This window comes from Microcebus murinus, chromosome 3, assembly GCF_040939455.1.
Source record: "Microcebus murinus isolate Inina chromosome 3, M.murinus_Inina_mat1.0, whole genome shotgun sequence".
Lineage (NCBI taxonomy): Eukaryota > Metazoa > Chordata > Mammalia > Primates > Cheirogaleidae > Microcebus > Microcebus murinus.
In genome coordinates this window covers 57047293-57060747 of record NC_134106.1, presented here as the reverse complement: position 1 = coordinate 57060747, position 13455 = coordinate 57047293, and the positions used below count along the sequence as shown (strand labels likewise).

The 13455-nt window shown below is 42.7% G+C and overlaps 1 protein-coding gene across 2 annotated transcripts in view; it reads right to left on the bottom strand.

Annotated features, from left to right (window-relative positions):
• ANTXR1 (ANTXR cell adhesion molecule 1) overlaps nt 1-3813 on the bottom strand; it is a 230633-nt gene extending 226820 nt beyond the window's left edge. For both annotated transcript variants that reach the window (XR_012918576.1, XM_012750117.2), the window contains exon 1: nt 3261-3813. Coding sequence is in view for 1 of the 2 variants with exons in the window: in XM_012750117.2 (XP_012605571.1) it covers nt 3261-3412 (152 nt within the window). In the remaining variant the exon portion in view is untranslated. The remainder of the gene's footprint in view (nt 1-3260) is intronic.
• Between the last annotated feature and the right edge of the window lie 9642 nt (nt 3814-13455).

Genomic DNA, 13455 nt, shown 5'->3' with positions numbered 1-13455 from the left:
AAGGTAAATACCTGTAAAGGTCTCCTATTTTTTTCCTGGAGCATTTTTTGGGTCCCCAATGCGCTTCAGAGGATCCTATGATACACTTAGAAATTTACTCCAGAATTAAACACAAAAGAAGCAGCATCCTTTATAATAGTGAGGGGCTTGGAACTTAGCATGATGATTGGAGACCCTCTATACACTTGACATGATATTTTAAAAACTGAAAATAACTTATTTTTGTTGAATATAAAAATAATATATGCTCTTTACAGAAAAATTTGAAAATTCAGAAAAGGTAAAACCAGAATTTAAAAATCTGATCTTCTAGAGAGAGAAATACTATTACCACATTGGGTAAATACATACATGTGTGTTATTAACTTTTTTACAAAGGTAGAATCACAGTGCATACAATGTTTGGTATCTTCACCTAAAAGTATGTTGTAGGGACTACATATTTCTCCTAAAATAGTTTACAAGCATAAATAATGCACAATACATACTAAATACTACGCATATATTATGCTTTACTTTGTAAATCTATTGTCCGACACACATAATTTTTAGCTTTCATAAACGGCACTGCTATGAACATACAGGTAGGTATATCTTTGTGACTGTTTGGATTTTTTTCTTTAGGACATGGAATTACTAGATGGAAAGGCAGACACTTCATTTTTTACAAGCATTTGATACATGTTGCCAAATTGTCTGCTCTATCCAATATAGTAGCCACATGTGGCTATTTACGTTTAATTAAACTTTAATAAGATTAAAAACTCACGTCCTTAATCACACTAGTCACATTTCAGTGCTCAACAGTCACACATAGCTAGTAGCTACTGTGTTGGACAGCACAGATACTGAACATTTCTGTCATCCTAGAAAGTTCTACTGGACAGCGCAAGTCTAGAAAGACTTTACCAATTTATATTTTCCCTAGTAAGATATGAAAATGACTACTTTCCACAAATTGTCCAATACCGAGTATTGTAATTCTTTAAAAACCTTTGCCAACTTAATAAAAATTATATTGTTTGATTTTTTTCATTTCTTTGATTACTAGTGAACTTTTTCGCTCCTTTATTGACTTTCATATGTACTTTTCTCTTATGAATTATGCAGGGAGGCTATTTTCTATAGGGTTTTTTTTTTACTGCTTATTATATATTAAGATCAATCTTTAGAGAGTGACTTATATTGCAAAAGTTACTGTAACTTCTTATATTTATGGTATTTTTTTTCACTTACAGAAGTGTAAAATTTTAATCTAATCTTTATTTTCCTTTATGGTTTCTGGGCTCTAAACCTAAGATTACAGTAGTATTCATCAATTATCTTCTTGGTTTTTGATCATTTTATTTTAAACATTTAGATTTTCAGTCTTTCTGAAATTTATTTTGGTGTGTGGTAAAAAGTATTAATCTAACTTTTCTCTTTCTTCATGTTATCAACAACCTGTCCAAGAACTATTTTTAAATAATGAATTTATTACCTACAAATTTGAAATTCCACTCAATGCTTTCATGTACTTAGAGCTATATGCACTTTTTTTTCTAGATTTTTCTATTTTGTCCACCTATTATTTGGCTTTTACCATCATGTTTTTATTAATTTGCCTTACAATACATTTTAACATTTTGAGAAAAGGTATTTCGTCATTATTCTTTTCAAAAAATATTTTGTTTTTTTTTACCTGCTTTTTTCTAAGATGAGCCTGGAATCATTTTGTTAAATTCCTATCACTAAAATAAATTCTCTCAGAACTTTGACTGAAAAGTTTAATGCAGTTTATAAATTAATTTGAGGAGAACTGATTATCTCCACAGTATTGAGTCATCCCATTGAGGGACAGGATGATTCTGTCCATTTTTTCAAGTTTTCCCATCTGTCCTTTGGAACTGGCTTTTTTAAAAGCACTGCATGATGGGCATCTCTAACTCTTTTCAGATACCATCTCTGAGTCTGTGAGCTGGTGCTCCCAGCCACTAGAATTAACAAAAGAAATTCCATTTCTTAGCATTAGAGTATATTTTCAGTATCCACCTTCTCATAAATCTGCAAAAAAAAAAAAAAAAAAAAAAAGAGATCTCACTTTTCATCCAAAGAATCTGGAGTTCAAAACAGCCTTTACGGAAAAATCAAACTCCAGAGGCAACTGCAAAGCACATTTGGTGTCTAGCTGGCCAGCTTATTTTGCAGGACTCTTTTTCCAACTCCCAAATACTTTCCAGTCTGTGAAATCCATCTCCCCAACCACTGCAAGAGCTAGCGCCTCTCCTGGCACTGGGGAGCTCACACAGATTTAATGAGCATGGATCTTCTCTACCACGGGTTTTTTATTGCTGAAGCTGGTTTTTAGGAGATAGCATGAAGCTTCCTTGAATGACTGTGGCTTGGCAAACCTTTGGGGATTGGGGAAGTGTTTTATTGGTCTGAGTTCAGCTCTCTCTTGAGCAAATCCTGAAGCCTAACCACTATCTATCTTAGTAAAGGAACCAGGGTTCCTGCACCTCCCTGGTAGCCCACCAGTCGAACGGCCAAACGCTTGGATTCTCCTACAACCTGGGGTTCTCAAGCTGAAGGGGAGGAGCCTTTGGCAGCGTCTGGATACAATTTTGGGTGTCACCACTAAAGGAGCAGGGGAAGGGGAAGGGGAAGGAGTGTTACCAGCATTAAGTGGGTAGCAGGGATGCTGCTAAACATCCTACAATGCACAGGGCAGTCTCCACAACAAAGAACCACCAAGCTGAAATCTCAGTATTGCCGAGGTTGAGAAACCCTGCCTTACATTTTCACCAACTACCCAGTCAGAGCATGCATTATGTAGTATTAGGAACAAAGGTGATGCTTTCTGTGGCACAGCGTTTTCAAAAATGAGACAATCGACTTTAAAATGCCCCACGCTTCTTACTTTAGAAGTGCCTGCAAGTTCTGCCTCTAGCGAGCAAGCCTTTCACACACCAAAATGGGAAGGATTCACGGAAGCTTAGCAAGTCAACAGCATCCTTCAAGTCCTTTGCACGCTCGGCCGTCACACAGAAAACACAGCAGAAAAGAAGGTGGCCCCCGCGAAGGAGCCGCGTCGCCGGCCCCGCGGGCTCGGGCGGCGCGGGCGGGGAGGAGCGCGCTCCAACAAAGGCGCAGCGCTCGCCGCAGCCGCCTCCCCGGAGACGCGCGCCTGTCCCAGCGCGACCCCGCCAGCCCGCCCGGCCCGCGGACGGCGCGTCGCCTTCACCTCAGCCCGGGCGGCACGACGCACGGCAGGCACTTACTTGTCCAAGATGAAGTACAGGTCAAATCCCCCGTAGCAGGCTGGACCCCCGTCCTCCCTGCGTCCCCCTTGCCCGGCGCAGATGAGCACGAGAGCGGCCAGAGACAGCCACTGGAAGCCGGCGCCGAGGGCTTTCTGCTCCGCCGCGGCCATGGCCCGCAGCCGGGAGAGGCAGGGTCCTCTCCTTCCCGCGCTCCGCGAACTCGCCGCGACCCTCAGGGGCGCGCCATGCGAGGGGCCCTCCTCTCGGGTCCTGGATTCCCCCTCGCGCCCCTGGAACTCCCCGGAAGCGATTGTCTGGAGGAGTTCAAGGTTTTCCCTCTGGTTTCCGCTTCGATTCCGTTTCTGGGTCTCAGGTTTCAAGGATCCCAATACTGTACTCCGCGTTTTTAAAGGGGCTGCTCCGGGCTCGGGCCGCCGCGCCGCTGCCGAGGCCGCGCCGGGGCTTTGCACTGGAAGCAGTTCCGTCCTGACTGCTCTTTGTCCCAGATCTTAAATATTATGGGGTGGGTTTTCAGATTGTCCTTGCTTGGGGGAGTGCTTCGCCTTCTCTCCCTCCTCTCTGCCCCCCTTCCCTGGTGTCTCGGGGAAGAAAGTTCAAAGGGTGCCACCTGGTGGCCGGAGACGGCGGAAGCGGGCCAGTGGCCCGGGCGGGGGGACACCGCCGGCTTCGGCTGTGAATCCCTTTTCCTTAGCATTTTCGTGTAAGCTGTGCATGTTTTCGTACTCCTTCCTCGTTCTCACGCACCTTCCTTTCCTTTTTCCATGACCACTTCTCCTGTCTCTCTAGCGCTGTTATCCCTTCTCTCCCTTTCCCATCCTCCATCTGCCGGCAGGGTCCCTAACATTCGGTGAAAACTTATTTCCTCTATGCATGGTGGCTCCGACCCCAGACTGGGACCTTTGCAAACAAGCCACTGTGCAAATTAAGTAGTGGAAAACGGGGCCTTTGTGATCTGAATCATCGAGTGACCTTACATAGTCTCAGCGCAGATCATAGAAGATTCTGTTGGGAGTCCAGTCTGAAAGCAGCACAAACAGTCCCGCAGAGCGTGGTACTCCCGGCTGCTCTGAGGACGGAACAGCTGAGCCTTCTGGCTTTTTGTCATCTCCATAGTTTGGAGATTCCGTGATAACAGTTCTTCTTTTCAGCCTGTGAACTTTGACTTTTTCTTTCTATCTTTGATCTAGAACAGAGGAAGTAAATAGCCTATAAGACTATGTAGATGGTCCAGGCAGTTTGTTACTGCAGAGAAGTCTTATGCTAGCCTTTCTAAATTGGAGAATCTTCTTTGGAGTGGTTTCTGAGCCCCAGTTCCAGATGGGACCACAGTTCTACCTCTCCATGCCTTCCATTCTAGGAGTCCTCAATGCACACCCCAGCTCCATTTTGGGGGATTCTTTCTCCTGACACACATCTTGCCTTCCTCTTGTGAGCCTCAAAGACTCTTACACCTCAATGTGAGCATCCATGGTGGTTTTCCCCCAACATGTGCACCAGGAAATCCTAGTGTCTTGGAATGCTCCACTGATAACAATTGTATTGTCAAATCGGTCTTGGAGATTCATAATGCAATGCACTTGCACGCCTCCAAAATGAACCCCACCCACATCGCTGTGTCCCTCACTGCTGTGTCCCTCACCTCCTGATTTTCACACCTTTCCCACATTGAATGAGACTAACCTGTAAGTATTTAATAAGATGGTGTCTGCTTCTGAGGCTAGACCATAGCAATATTTGATCACTCACTCTGGGGGAGCCCAGTGCCACATCATGAGAACACCCAAGCAGCCCATAGTAGTCTGTGTGGTGAGAAACTGAGATTTCCTAGCCATGTGAGTAACCCATTTTGGAGGCAGATCCTCCAGCTCCTGTGAAGCCTTCAGAGGACTGCAGCCCTGGCTGCCACCTTGACTGCAACCTCACAGGAGACCCCAAACCAGAACCCCTCAGCTAAGCCATTCCCTGATTCCTGACCCACAAAACTTACAAGATAATGTGTATTCATCTATTAAACCCCTAATTTGGGGGGCAATTTGTTATGCAATAATAGATAACTAATAAATGCCTATTAACATATTAAAGCCATGAGATTTCGGTAGGAAAAAAAAATTGTTTAACTATGTTTCCCAGACTTGACCATGAAAATATTCTTTTCAGATAGTACCTATTATACCCATCCTTTGGGATACTGGTCTCAGGAAAAAAATGATTGAGGGGAGAGATGAAGAATTTAATCTGAAAATACTCTGACCTGTCCAAGTCTTCCCCTTTCATACCTTCTTTCCCCTCTTCAAAGCATTGAAAACCTATTCTGGTTCCATTGCTGCTCTGTGACAAGAAAGAATAAAATCTATAGAAATTAAATGGGTAAAAGAAGGCAGGAAAACCAGGGAGGTTAGGGAAGAAGAGGAATGTGAGACAGGACAGTATGGTAGTGAGCATGCTTACGGGATTGGCAAGGAATAGGAAAGGGTTGAAGGTGGAAAGGGGGTTGAGGGGCAGTAGGAATCAAAGAGGCTTTAAGAATGTTTTCTCTCATTCTCATGCCTGTAGGGCCCTCTGAGGTTGTTTAGAGTTTGAGTGACAGAGCAATGTCTTGAGAGCTTTACAGGCAAAAGGTGTTTAGTGCCAAATTCCCTTGGGAAGAGAAGGAAAAGCCCACAGGGAGAGAGCAGAGCAAGATGGCTGAATAGAAGCCTCCAGCAATTATCCCTCCTCAGGGACACCTAATTCAGCAACTGTCCTTGCTAGCAAGCACCTTCAGATGAACCAAAAATCAGGAGAGCGATCATACTACCTGGATTTAACATTATGTCAAGGAAAGGAGCACTGAAGAGGCCTGGAAAGACAGTCTAGCATTGCCTACGCCGCCCCTGCCCCATCCCTAGGCAGTGCCGCATCACTGCACCCAGTGGAGAGAGAATCTGTTCCCAGGGGAAGGGGAGTGAAGTGATTGTGGGGTTTTGAGTGGAAACTTAGGGCCTCGCTGGCACAGAACACAGCACAGGGCAGAATTCTGCTGTTGCCCTCGGAGGAAGCATTTTGACCAGCTCAGCCAGAGGGAAATTCTCTGCCCGGCAGCTTGAGTTACTGCTAGCCCCACCATGGGCAGAAAAAAAGCAGCCTGGGGCCTGGACTGAATTTGCAAGGCAGTCAGGCCACAAGGGCTGCAGTCCTCAGGCAATTCCTGTGGCACAATTCCTGTGGCTGTGCTGGCTCAGAATCAGTGGACTTGGGGTGCACATGACCCAGTGAGACACCAGCAGCTGCGGCCAAGTCAGTGCCTGTGTTACCCTCCCCCAACTCCAGGCAGCATCGCTCAGGGGGAGTCTTCTTCCACTTGAGGAAAGAAAAGGAAGAGCTCAGAGGACTTTGTTTGGCAACTTGAGTACCAACTCAGCCACAGTAAAATAAAGTACCAAGCAGACTCTTGAGGCCCCTGAATTAAGGCCATAGTTCCTGGACAGCATTTCTGTACTCACCCTGGGCCAGAAAAAAAACATGCTACCTTGAAGGGAAGGACCCGGTCCTGGCAGGATTCACCACCTGCTGACTAAAGAGCCCTTGGACTTTGAATGAACATCAGAGGTAGCCAGGCAACAGTCACCACTGGCTTTGGGTGAGAATGGGGTGGCTTCAGGGTGTGACCTGGAGCTGGTGGCCACAAGGGAGTGCCCACATCACTCCTCCCCCAACTCCAGCAGCCCAGCATAGAGAGTGAGGGAATAGAAAGAGAGACTTTGCCTAGTAATCCAGGGAATTCTCTCCTATCCTACCCAAGCTCACCAAGGTGGTACCACCAGGGGTTTGCAAGAGTCATAGCATTACTGGGCTGAGGGCACACACCCCCCCCCCATTGCTGATACAGCTGCAGGGACCAGAGACTTAGACCACAACACTAATTCCATTGGAGTATCTGGAAAGCCTTCTCAAGAAGGATGGGTTCAAACAAGCCCAGACTATGAAGATTAAAATAAATATCTAACTCTTCGATGCCCAGACATTGATGAGCATCCACAGCATCAAAAACATCCAGGAAGACATGACCCCACCAAACAAACTAAAATATCAGTGACCAATCCTGGAGTGATGGAGATAGGTGACCTTTCAGACAAATAATTCAAAATAGCTGTCCTGCAGAAGCTCAGTGAACTTCAATACAACACAGAGAAGGAATTCAGAAGCCTATTAGAGAAATTTTAAAAAGAGATTAAAACAATAAAATAGACAATAAGCAGAAATTCTAGAGCTTAAGAATTCAATTGACAAACAGGGAAATGCATTAGAATCTCAGAATTGACAGCAGAATTGACCAAGAAGAGAGAATTAGTGAGCTTAAAGATGGGCTATTTGAAAATACACAGTCAGAAGAGAAAAAAAGAAAAAAAAAAAGAATAAATAATAATTAAATATGCCTACAAGATCTAGAAAGTAGCCTCAAAAGAGCAAATCTAGGCCGGGCGCGGTGGCTCACGCCTGTAATCCTAGCACTCTGGGAGGCCGAGGCAGGCGGATTGCTCAAGGTCAGGAGTTCAAAACCAGCCTGAGCGAGACCCCGTCTTTACCATAAAAATAGAAAGAAATTAATTGGCCAACTAATATATATATATATATAAATCAGCTGGTTATGGTGGCTTGTGCCTGTAGTCCCAGCTACTCGGGAGGCTGAGGCAGGAGGATCGCTTGAGCCCAGGAGTTTGAGGTTGCTGTGAGCTAGGCTGACGCCACGGCACTCACTCTAGCCTAGGCAAGAAAGCGAGACTCTGTCTCAAAAAAAAAAAAAAAAAAAAAAAAGAGCAAATCTAAGACTTATTGGCCTTAAAGAGGAGGTAGAAAGAGAGATAGGCATAGAAAGTTCATTCAAAGAAACAGTTAAAGAGAATTTTCCAAATGTAGAGAAAGATATCTATTCAGATACAAGAAGGTCATAGAACACTAAGCAGATTTAACCCAAACAAAGCTACCTCAAGGCATGATATAATTAAACTCCAAAGGCCTTGAATAAAGAAAAGGTCCTAGGGAAGAAAGAAAAAATAACATATAAAGGAGCTCCAGTGTGTCTAACAGCAGACTTCTCAGTGGATACAAGAGTGGCATGACATATTCAAAGTGCTAAATGAAAAATCTTTAACCCTACAATATTATATCCTACAGAAATATTCTTCAAAGGAGAAATAAAGACTTTCCAAGACAAACAAAAGCTGAGGAATTTTATCAACACTAGACCCATCCTATAAGAAATACTAAAAGGAGTTCTTCAATCTGAAAAAAAAGGACATTAATAAAAAATAAGAAATCTTCTGAAGGTACACAACTCACTGGCAACAGTAAGTACACAAATACAGAATATTGCTGTAATTGTGGTGTATGAACCACTTATATCTTGACTAATAAGACTAAAAGACAAACCTGTCACAAATAGAAACAACTTTTTGAGAGATAGATAATATAAAAAGATATGGATGGAAACAACAAAAAGTTAAAAATCTGGGGGCGGGGGAGATGGAGTTAAAAGGTAGAATTTCTGTTAGCTTTCTCTTTGCTTGTTTGTTTGTAAGCAGAGTTGTCATATGTTTAAAATAATTGGTTATAAAATGTTTTTTGCAAGCCTCATGGTAGCCTCAAATCAAAAAACCTACGACAAAAAATGAAAACCAAAAAATTAAAACACACTACTAGAGAAAATCACTTTTAACAAGGGAACACAGGAAGGAAAGATAGAGAGGACCACAAAACCACCAGAAATCAAATAACAACATGGCAGTAGTAAGTCCTTACCTAGGCTAAAAAAACAAGAGCTAACTATATGCTGTGTGCAAGAAACACACTTCACCTATAGAGACACACATAGACTGAACATAAAAGGCTAGAAAAAGATATTCCATGAAAATGGAAACAAAAAAAGAGCAAGAATAGCTATACTTGTATCAGATAAAATAGATTTCAAGACAAAAACTGTAAAAAGAGACAAAAGAGGTCATTATAGAATGATAAAGGGGCCAGTTCAGCAAGAGGATATAACAACTGTAAATATATATGCACACAGCACTGGAGCACCAAGATATATAAAGCAAATGTTGTCAGAGCTAAAGAGAGAGATAGACCCCAATATAATAATCGTTGGAGACCTCAACAGTCCACTTTCAGCATTGGACAGATCATCCAGACAGAAAGTCATCAATGAAGCATTGTACTTAATCTGCACTACAGACCAAATGGACCTAACAGAATGTTTCAACCAACAGCTGCAGAATTCATGTTCTTCTCTTCAGCTCATGGATCATTCTCAAGGATAGACCATATGTTAGGCCACAAACCAAGTCTCAAAAAATTCAAGAAAATTGAAATCATACTAAGTATTTTCTCTGACACAATGGAATAAAACTAGAAATCAATAACAAGAAGAACATTGGAAAGTATACAAACACATGGAAATGAAACAATATGCTCCTGAATGACCAGTAGGTCAATGAAGAGATTAAGAAGGAAATTAAAAAATTTCTCACAACAAATGGAAATGAAAACACAACATATCAAAGCTCATGACATACAGAAAAATAGTAGTAAGAGGAAAGTTGACAGCAATAAATGCCTATGTAAAAAAGTAGAAAAGCTTCAAATAAGCAGCCTAACTATGCATCTTAAAGAATTAGAAAAATAAGAACAAACCAAACCCACAATTAGTAGAAGAAAAGAAATATTAAAGATTAGAGCAGAAATAAATGAAGTTGAAACAAAAAATAATACAAAAGATCATTGAAACAAAAGTTGTTTTTATGAAAAGATAAACAAAATAGGCAAAAGAATTTAGGAAGTTAGCCTGGGAGGGAAGCAGGAGGCGTTCTGATAGAACTCTTCAAAGTTAGAGATACCATTAGCCAAGATAGGTGAGGACACAGCTCTCAGAGCGGGAGGGTATTCCATGTGAAACAAAGTTAAGGAGAAGGGGAGAGAATAGAAGAGGTTCCCCCAGGACAAAGATGGTACTTTTGAGGGCAATGAGTTACTTGGAGGGATTCAGATATTTAATATTTGAGTGTCCCAGCTGCCTCTGCCTTTCTTCCAAGATTCTAGAAAGAGGTCTATTAATACAAGTTGACCATCTCTTGATCTTAAAACGGCTCTACCCTTCTCTCCCTCTAGCCCAAGGAAATCCATTCCAGGCCTCTCCTTCTACCTTGAGGGTTTTGTGCCAACCTCATATCACTGTAGATAGGTGTCCCCCAAACATTCCCAAGAAGCAAACTTGATGTTAAGCTATGGAGATATGGTTATTTTTAGGCAAGGCTGAACAAAGGCAAAGATGTCCATAGTGTATAACAATAGCCAACGAAGCCCTGTGTGTGATCCTAGCATTTCAGGGAGAGGAGACGTTGTCAAGCACCCTAAATTGGCAATAACTTCTGCCTTTGGTTGCTGGGATGTAGCAGCCTCATAATTAGTGCATGTAGAGAAATGGGAGAGGTGAGTCTGACACTGGAGGTGAGAGGAGGACTTGGGGAGAGTCTTGATGGGTTCCTGCTATCGTTTCCTAGATTAATTCCATGACTCAGAGACATCCAAATATCAAGGTACCTTTATCCAAATGTTACCATCCTCTTGAGGTAATTCTCAATACTTTGGTTGGACTAGGAGTGTCCTGGTTCCTAATGCCTTCCAGGGACACCAGTGTTCTGGAAGAGATTGATCAGCCTTCCCAAGGTCCAAAGAGATAGATACATGAGGTGTGGAAGGAACTGTTCTGTCTCAAACTCAAGTCAGTGGAAGAACAATACACATAGTGATGTCCAGGCTATGGACAGATATTTCTGGGGTTGGAGAAGTACAGGAGAAAATTAACCAGGCACGTGGGAGCATTTAAATATTAATTGTAACCTGGAAGCCAAGGCAGGGAAGAGTTTCTTGGAGAACAAAGTAGTTGACAGTGCCACATGCTGTGGAAATCAGGGGGATAAGCCCTGAGAAAACCCCATTGATTTGGCATGAGTGTCACTGTGTCACCCAAGAGCTTTCCAGGGCAGTATGCAAAGGGATGGGAGACTGCACTGGGTTACTAGGAAGGAGAAAGCTCTCTTTCAAGAAGATGAAGAGGTTAGGGGATAACTTGTGAATGTTCAAATGTTGTATTTGCCACAGGGAAGAACCCAAGATATTTAAGGATACCAGGAATTGCAGGTTCCTTTCCTTTTGAAAGATTGGAGAGTTTGTCTGACTGGACTTATCACGCTCAGGCTTGATTAGTCCTTGAGATTAGTCCTGCATTCTAATCACTATTATTGTTGAATTTACTTCCTTCTTTTTAAAAAAAATTTAAAAAATACTTTTGATTTTTTGTAGAGACAAGGTCTTGCTATGTTGCTCAGGCTGGTCTTTAATTCCCAGCCTCAAGTGATCCTCTCACCTCAGCCTTCCAAAGCCCTGGGATTATAGATATGAGCCACTACACCCAGCCTTCCTACTCTGAGATGGTATCTGCCTATCTATTAGCCTCTGGGTGACTAACTCTCCTTTACTTGACCCCACCCTCCAACACATGTGGTGAGCGCCTTTTGTCAAGCTGTCAAACACAAAGCTTACTGCACTGATAACCTTCCAACACTTTCATTGGGCACTTAAGTGCCATCTGTCTGAATTCTTGACAAAGGTTCTGGAAAAGGTTCCAGATAACCAGATTATCCAAGAAAATTTGGGGAATTTTTTCCTTAGAAAAGAAATATTTGCCATAATATGGAAAAATCAGATACTCTCCACTAAATTTTGTGTCAATCAAGTAGGTCCAATTTTTGCCAGGCTCTTGGAGGTCCCATTGGTACCTCGGACTACCATCTGCAAAAAAATTAAGTGAGTATTCCCAGAAGCAATTTATCATCTGGAACAACAAAGTTTCTAAAGAATCCGAATCAGCTGAGTTTTGGCTTTGGTGATAGGAAAAACAAAGTTACTAGTAATAAACTTAAGCCCACAGGCAGAAACACAGGCTAGAGCAAGATGCCCTAATGGTGTCCTATAGGCCAGGCCATCCATGACCTTAGCTCAGAGATGGTCAAAGCCTTGTGGAAGCAGTATCCCATTGATACTGGGATACTACCCATTGATACTACCCAAAGCCTAGCCAAATCTACCTTAAAAATAAATTCAATTCAGTACATCCTTTGATTCAATTTAGGGCAATCCAAAACCCATCCCAAAGCCCTGTTAACAGTCAAGCCAATGCAGAGACAAAATTCACTCAACCTAGGCCCCAACACAACTCTGACCAATCCAAAGCCCTGCAAAAAAAAAAAAAAAAAAAAAAAAAAAAAGCCCATTTCATATATCAGTCAGTGTCAGCCCAGAGATAGATCCTGTTTAATCTGGTTCATAAGCCGTTCAGCTAAGGCCACGCACCATCATCCCAGTGCATCCTAAGTCACAGCCAACCTTTCTGAAGAGCACATTCTTACATGAACCCAGGCAAGAGAATAATCTATAATTCCTGCAAAATCCATCTCAGATCTTCAAAAGGACCTAAAACCTTGCTGAACAAAAAGTTCATTTCATCTACAGCAGAGACCAGGCTAATCCAACTCAGAACTCAGATAACAGCTGAAATAGACCAATATAGTCCAGGGGCCTGACAAGCCCAGAGACTACAAATGCCCAGTGGAAGCCTATATTAGACAAATTGAGGCCAGCATGAAGCTAAACACAAGACCAATTCAGCCCAGTCCTGCCCAGTTCTGCTCAACTCTGGCAAAATTAAGCATATTTAGGACTAGAGTCTGATGGAGACATCAGACCAATTTACAACTGAAGATATCATGAAAAACCTACCCAGAACTGTCAAGTCTAAAACCCCTTGGATCATCCAGCCAGTGGCCGCCATCCAAGTCCCACGCCAGAGGGACTAGTGGTTCTCAAAGTGTGTGAGCACAAGTGTGTGCCTGGGAGTGTGGGAAGGGCACTGTGAAGGTGGGGGCAAGGAGGTGTGCTCACTCTGGAATAACCAGTGGGGCTTTTTCAAGGTACATATATCTGTAGAATATCAGAAATGGGTCTGTGGTTTAAGGGACATATACAGTTAAATACAGTGGCCAATTTTGTTTCTTTCCAAGGCCTCATGCCCTCTTCCTCTCTGATAAAATCTATTGGAACAGGCAGAATTAATGGCAATTCCCACACACTGAGCACTAGGCAGGACAACACATTGATT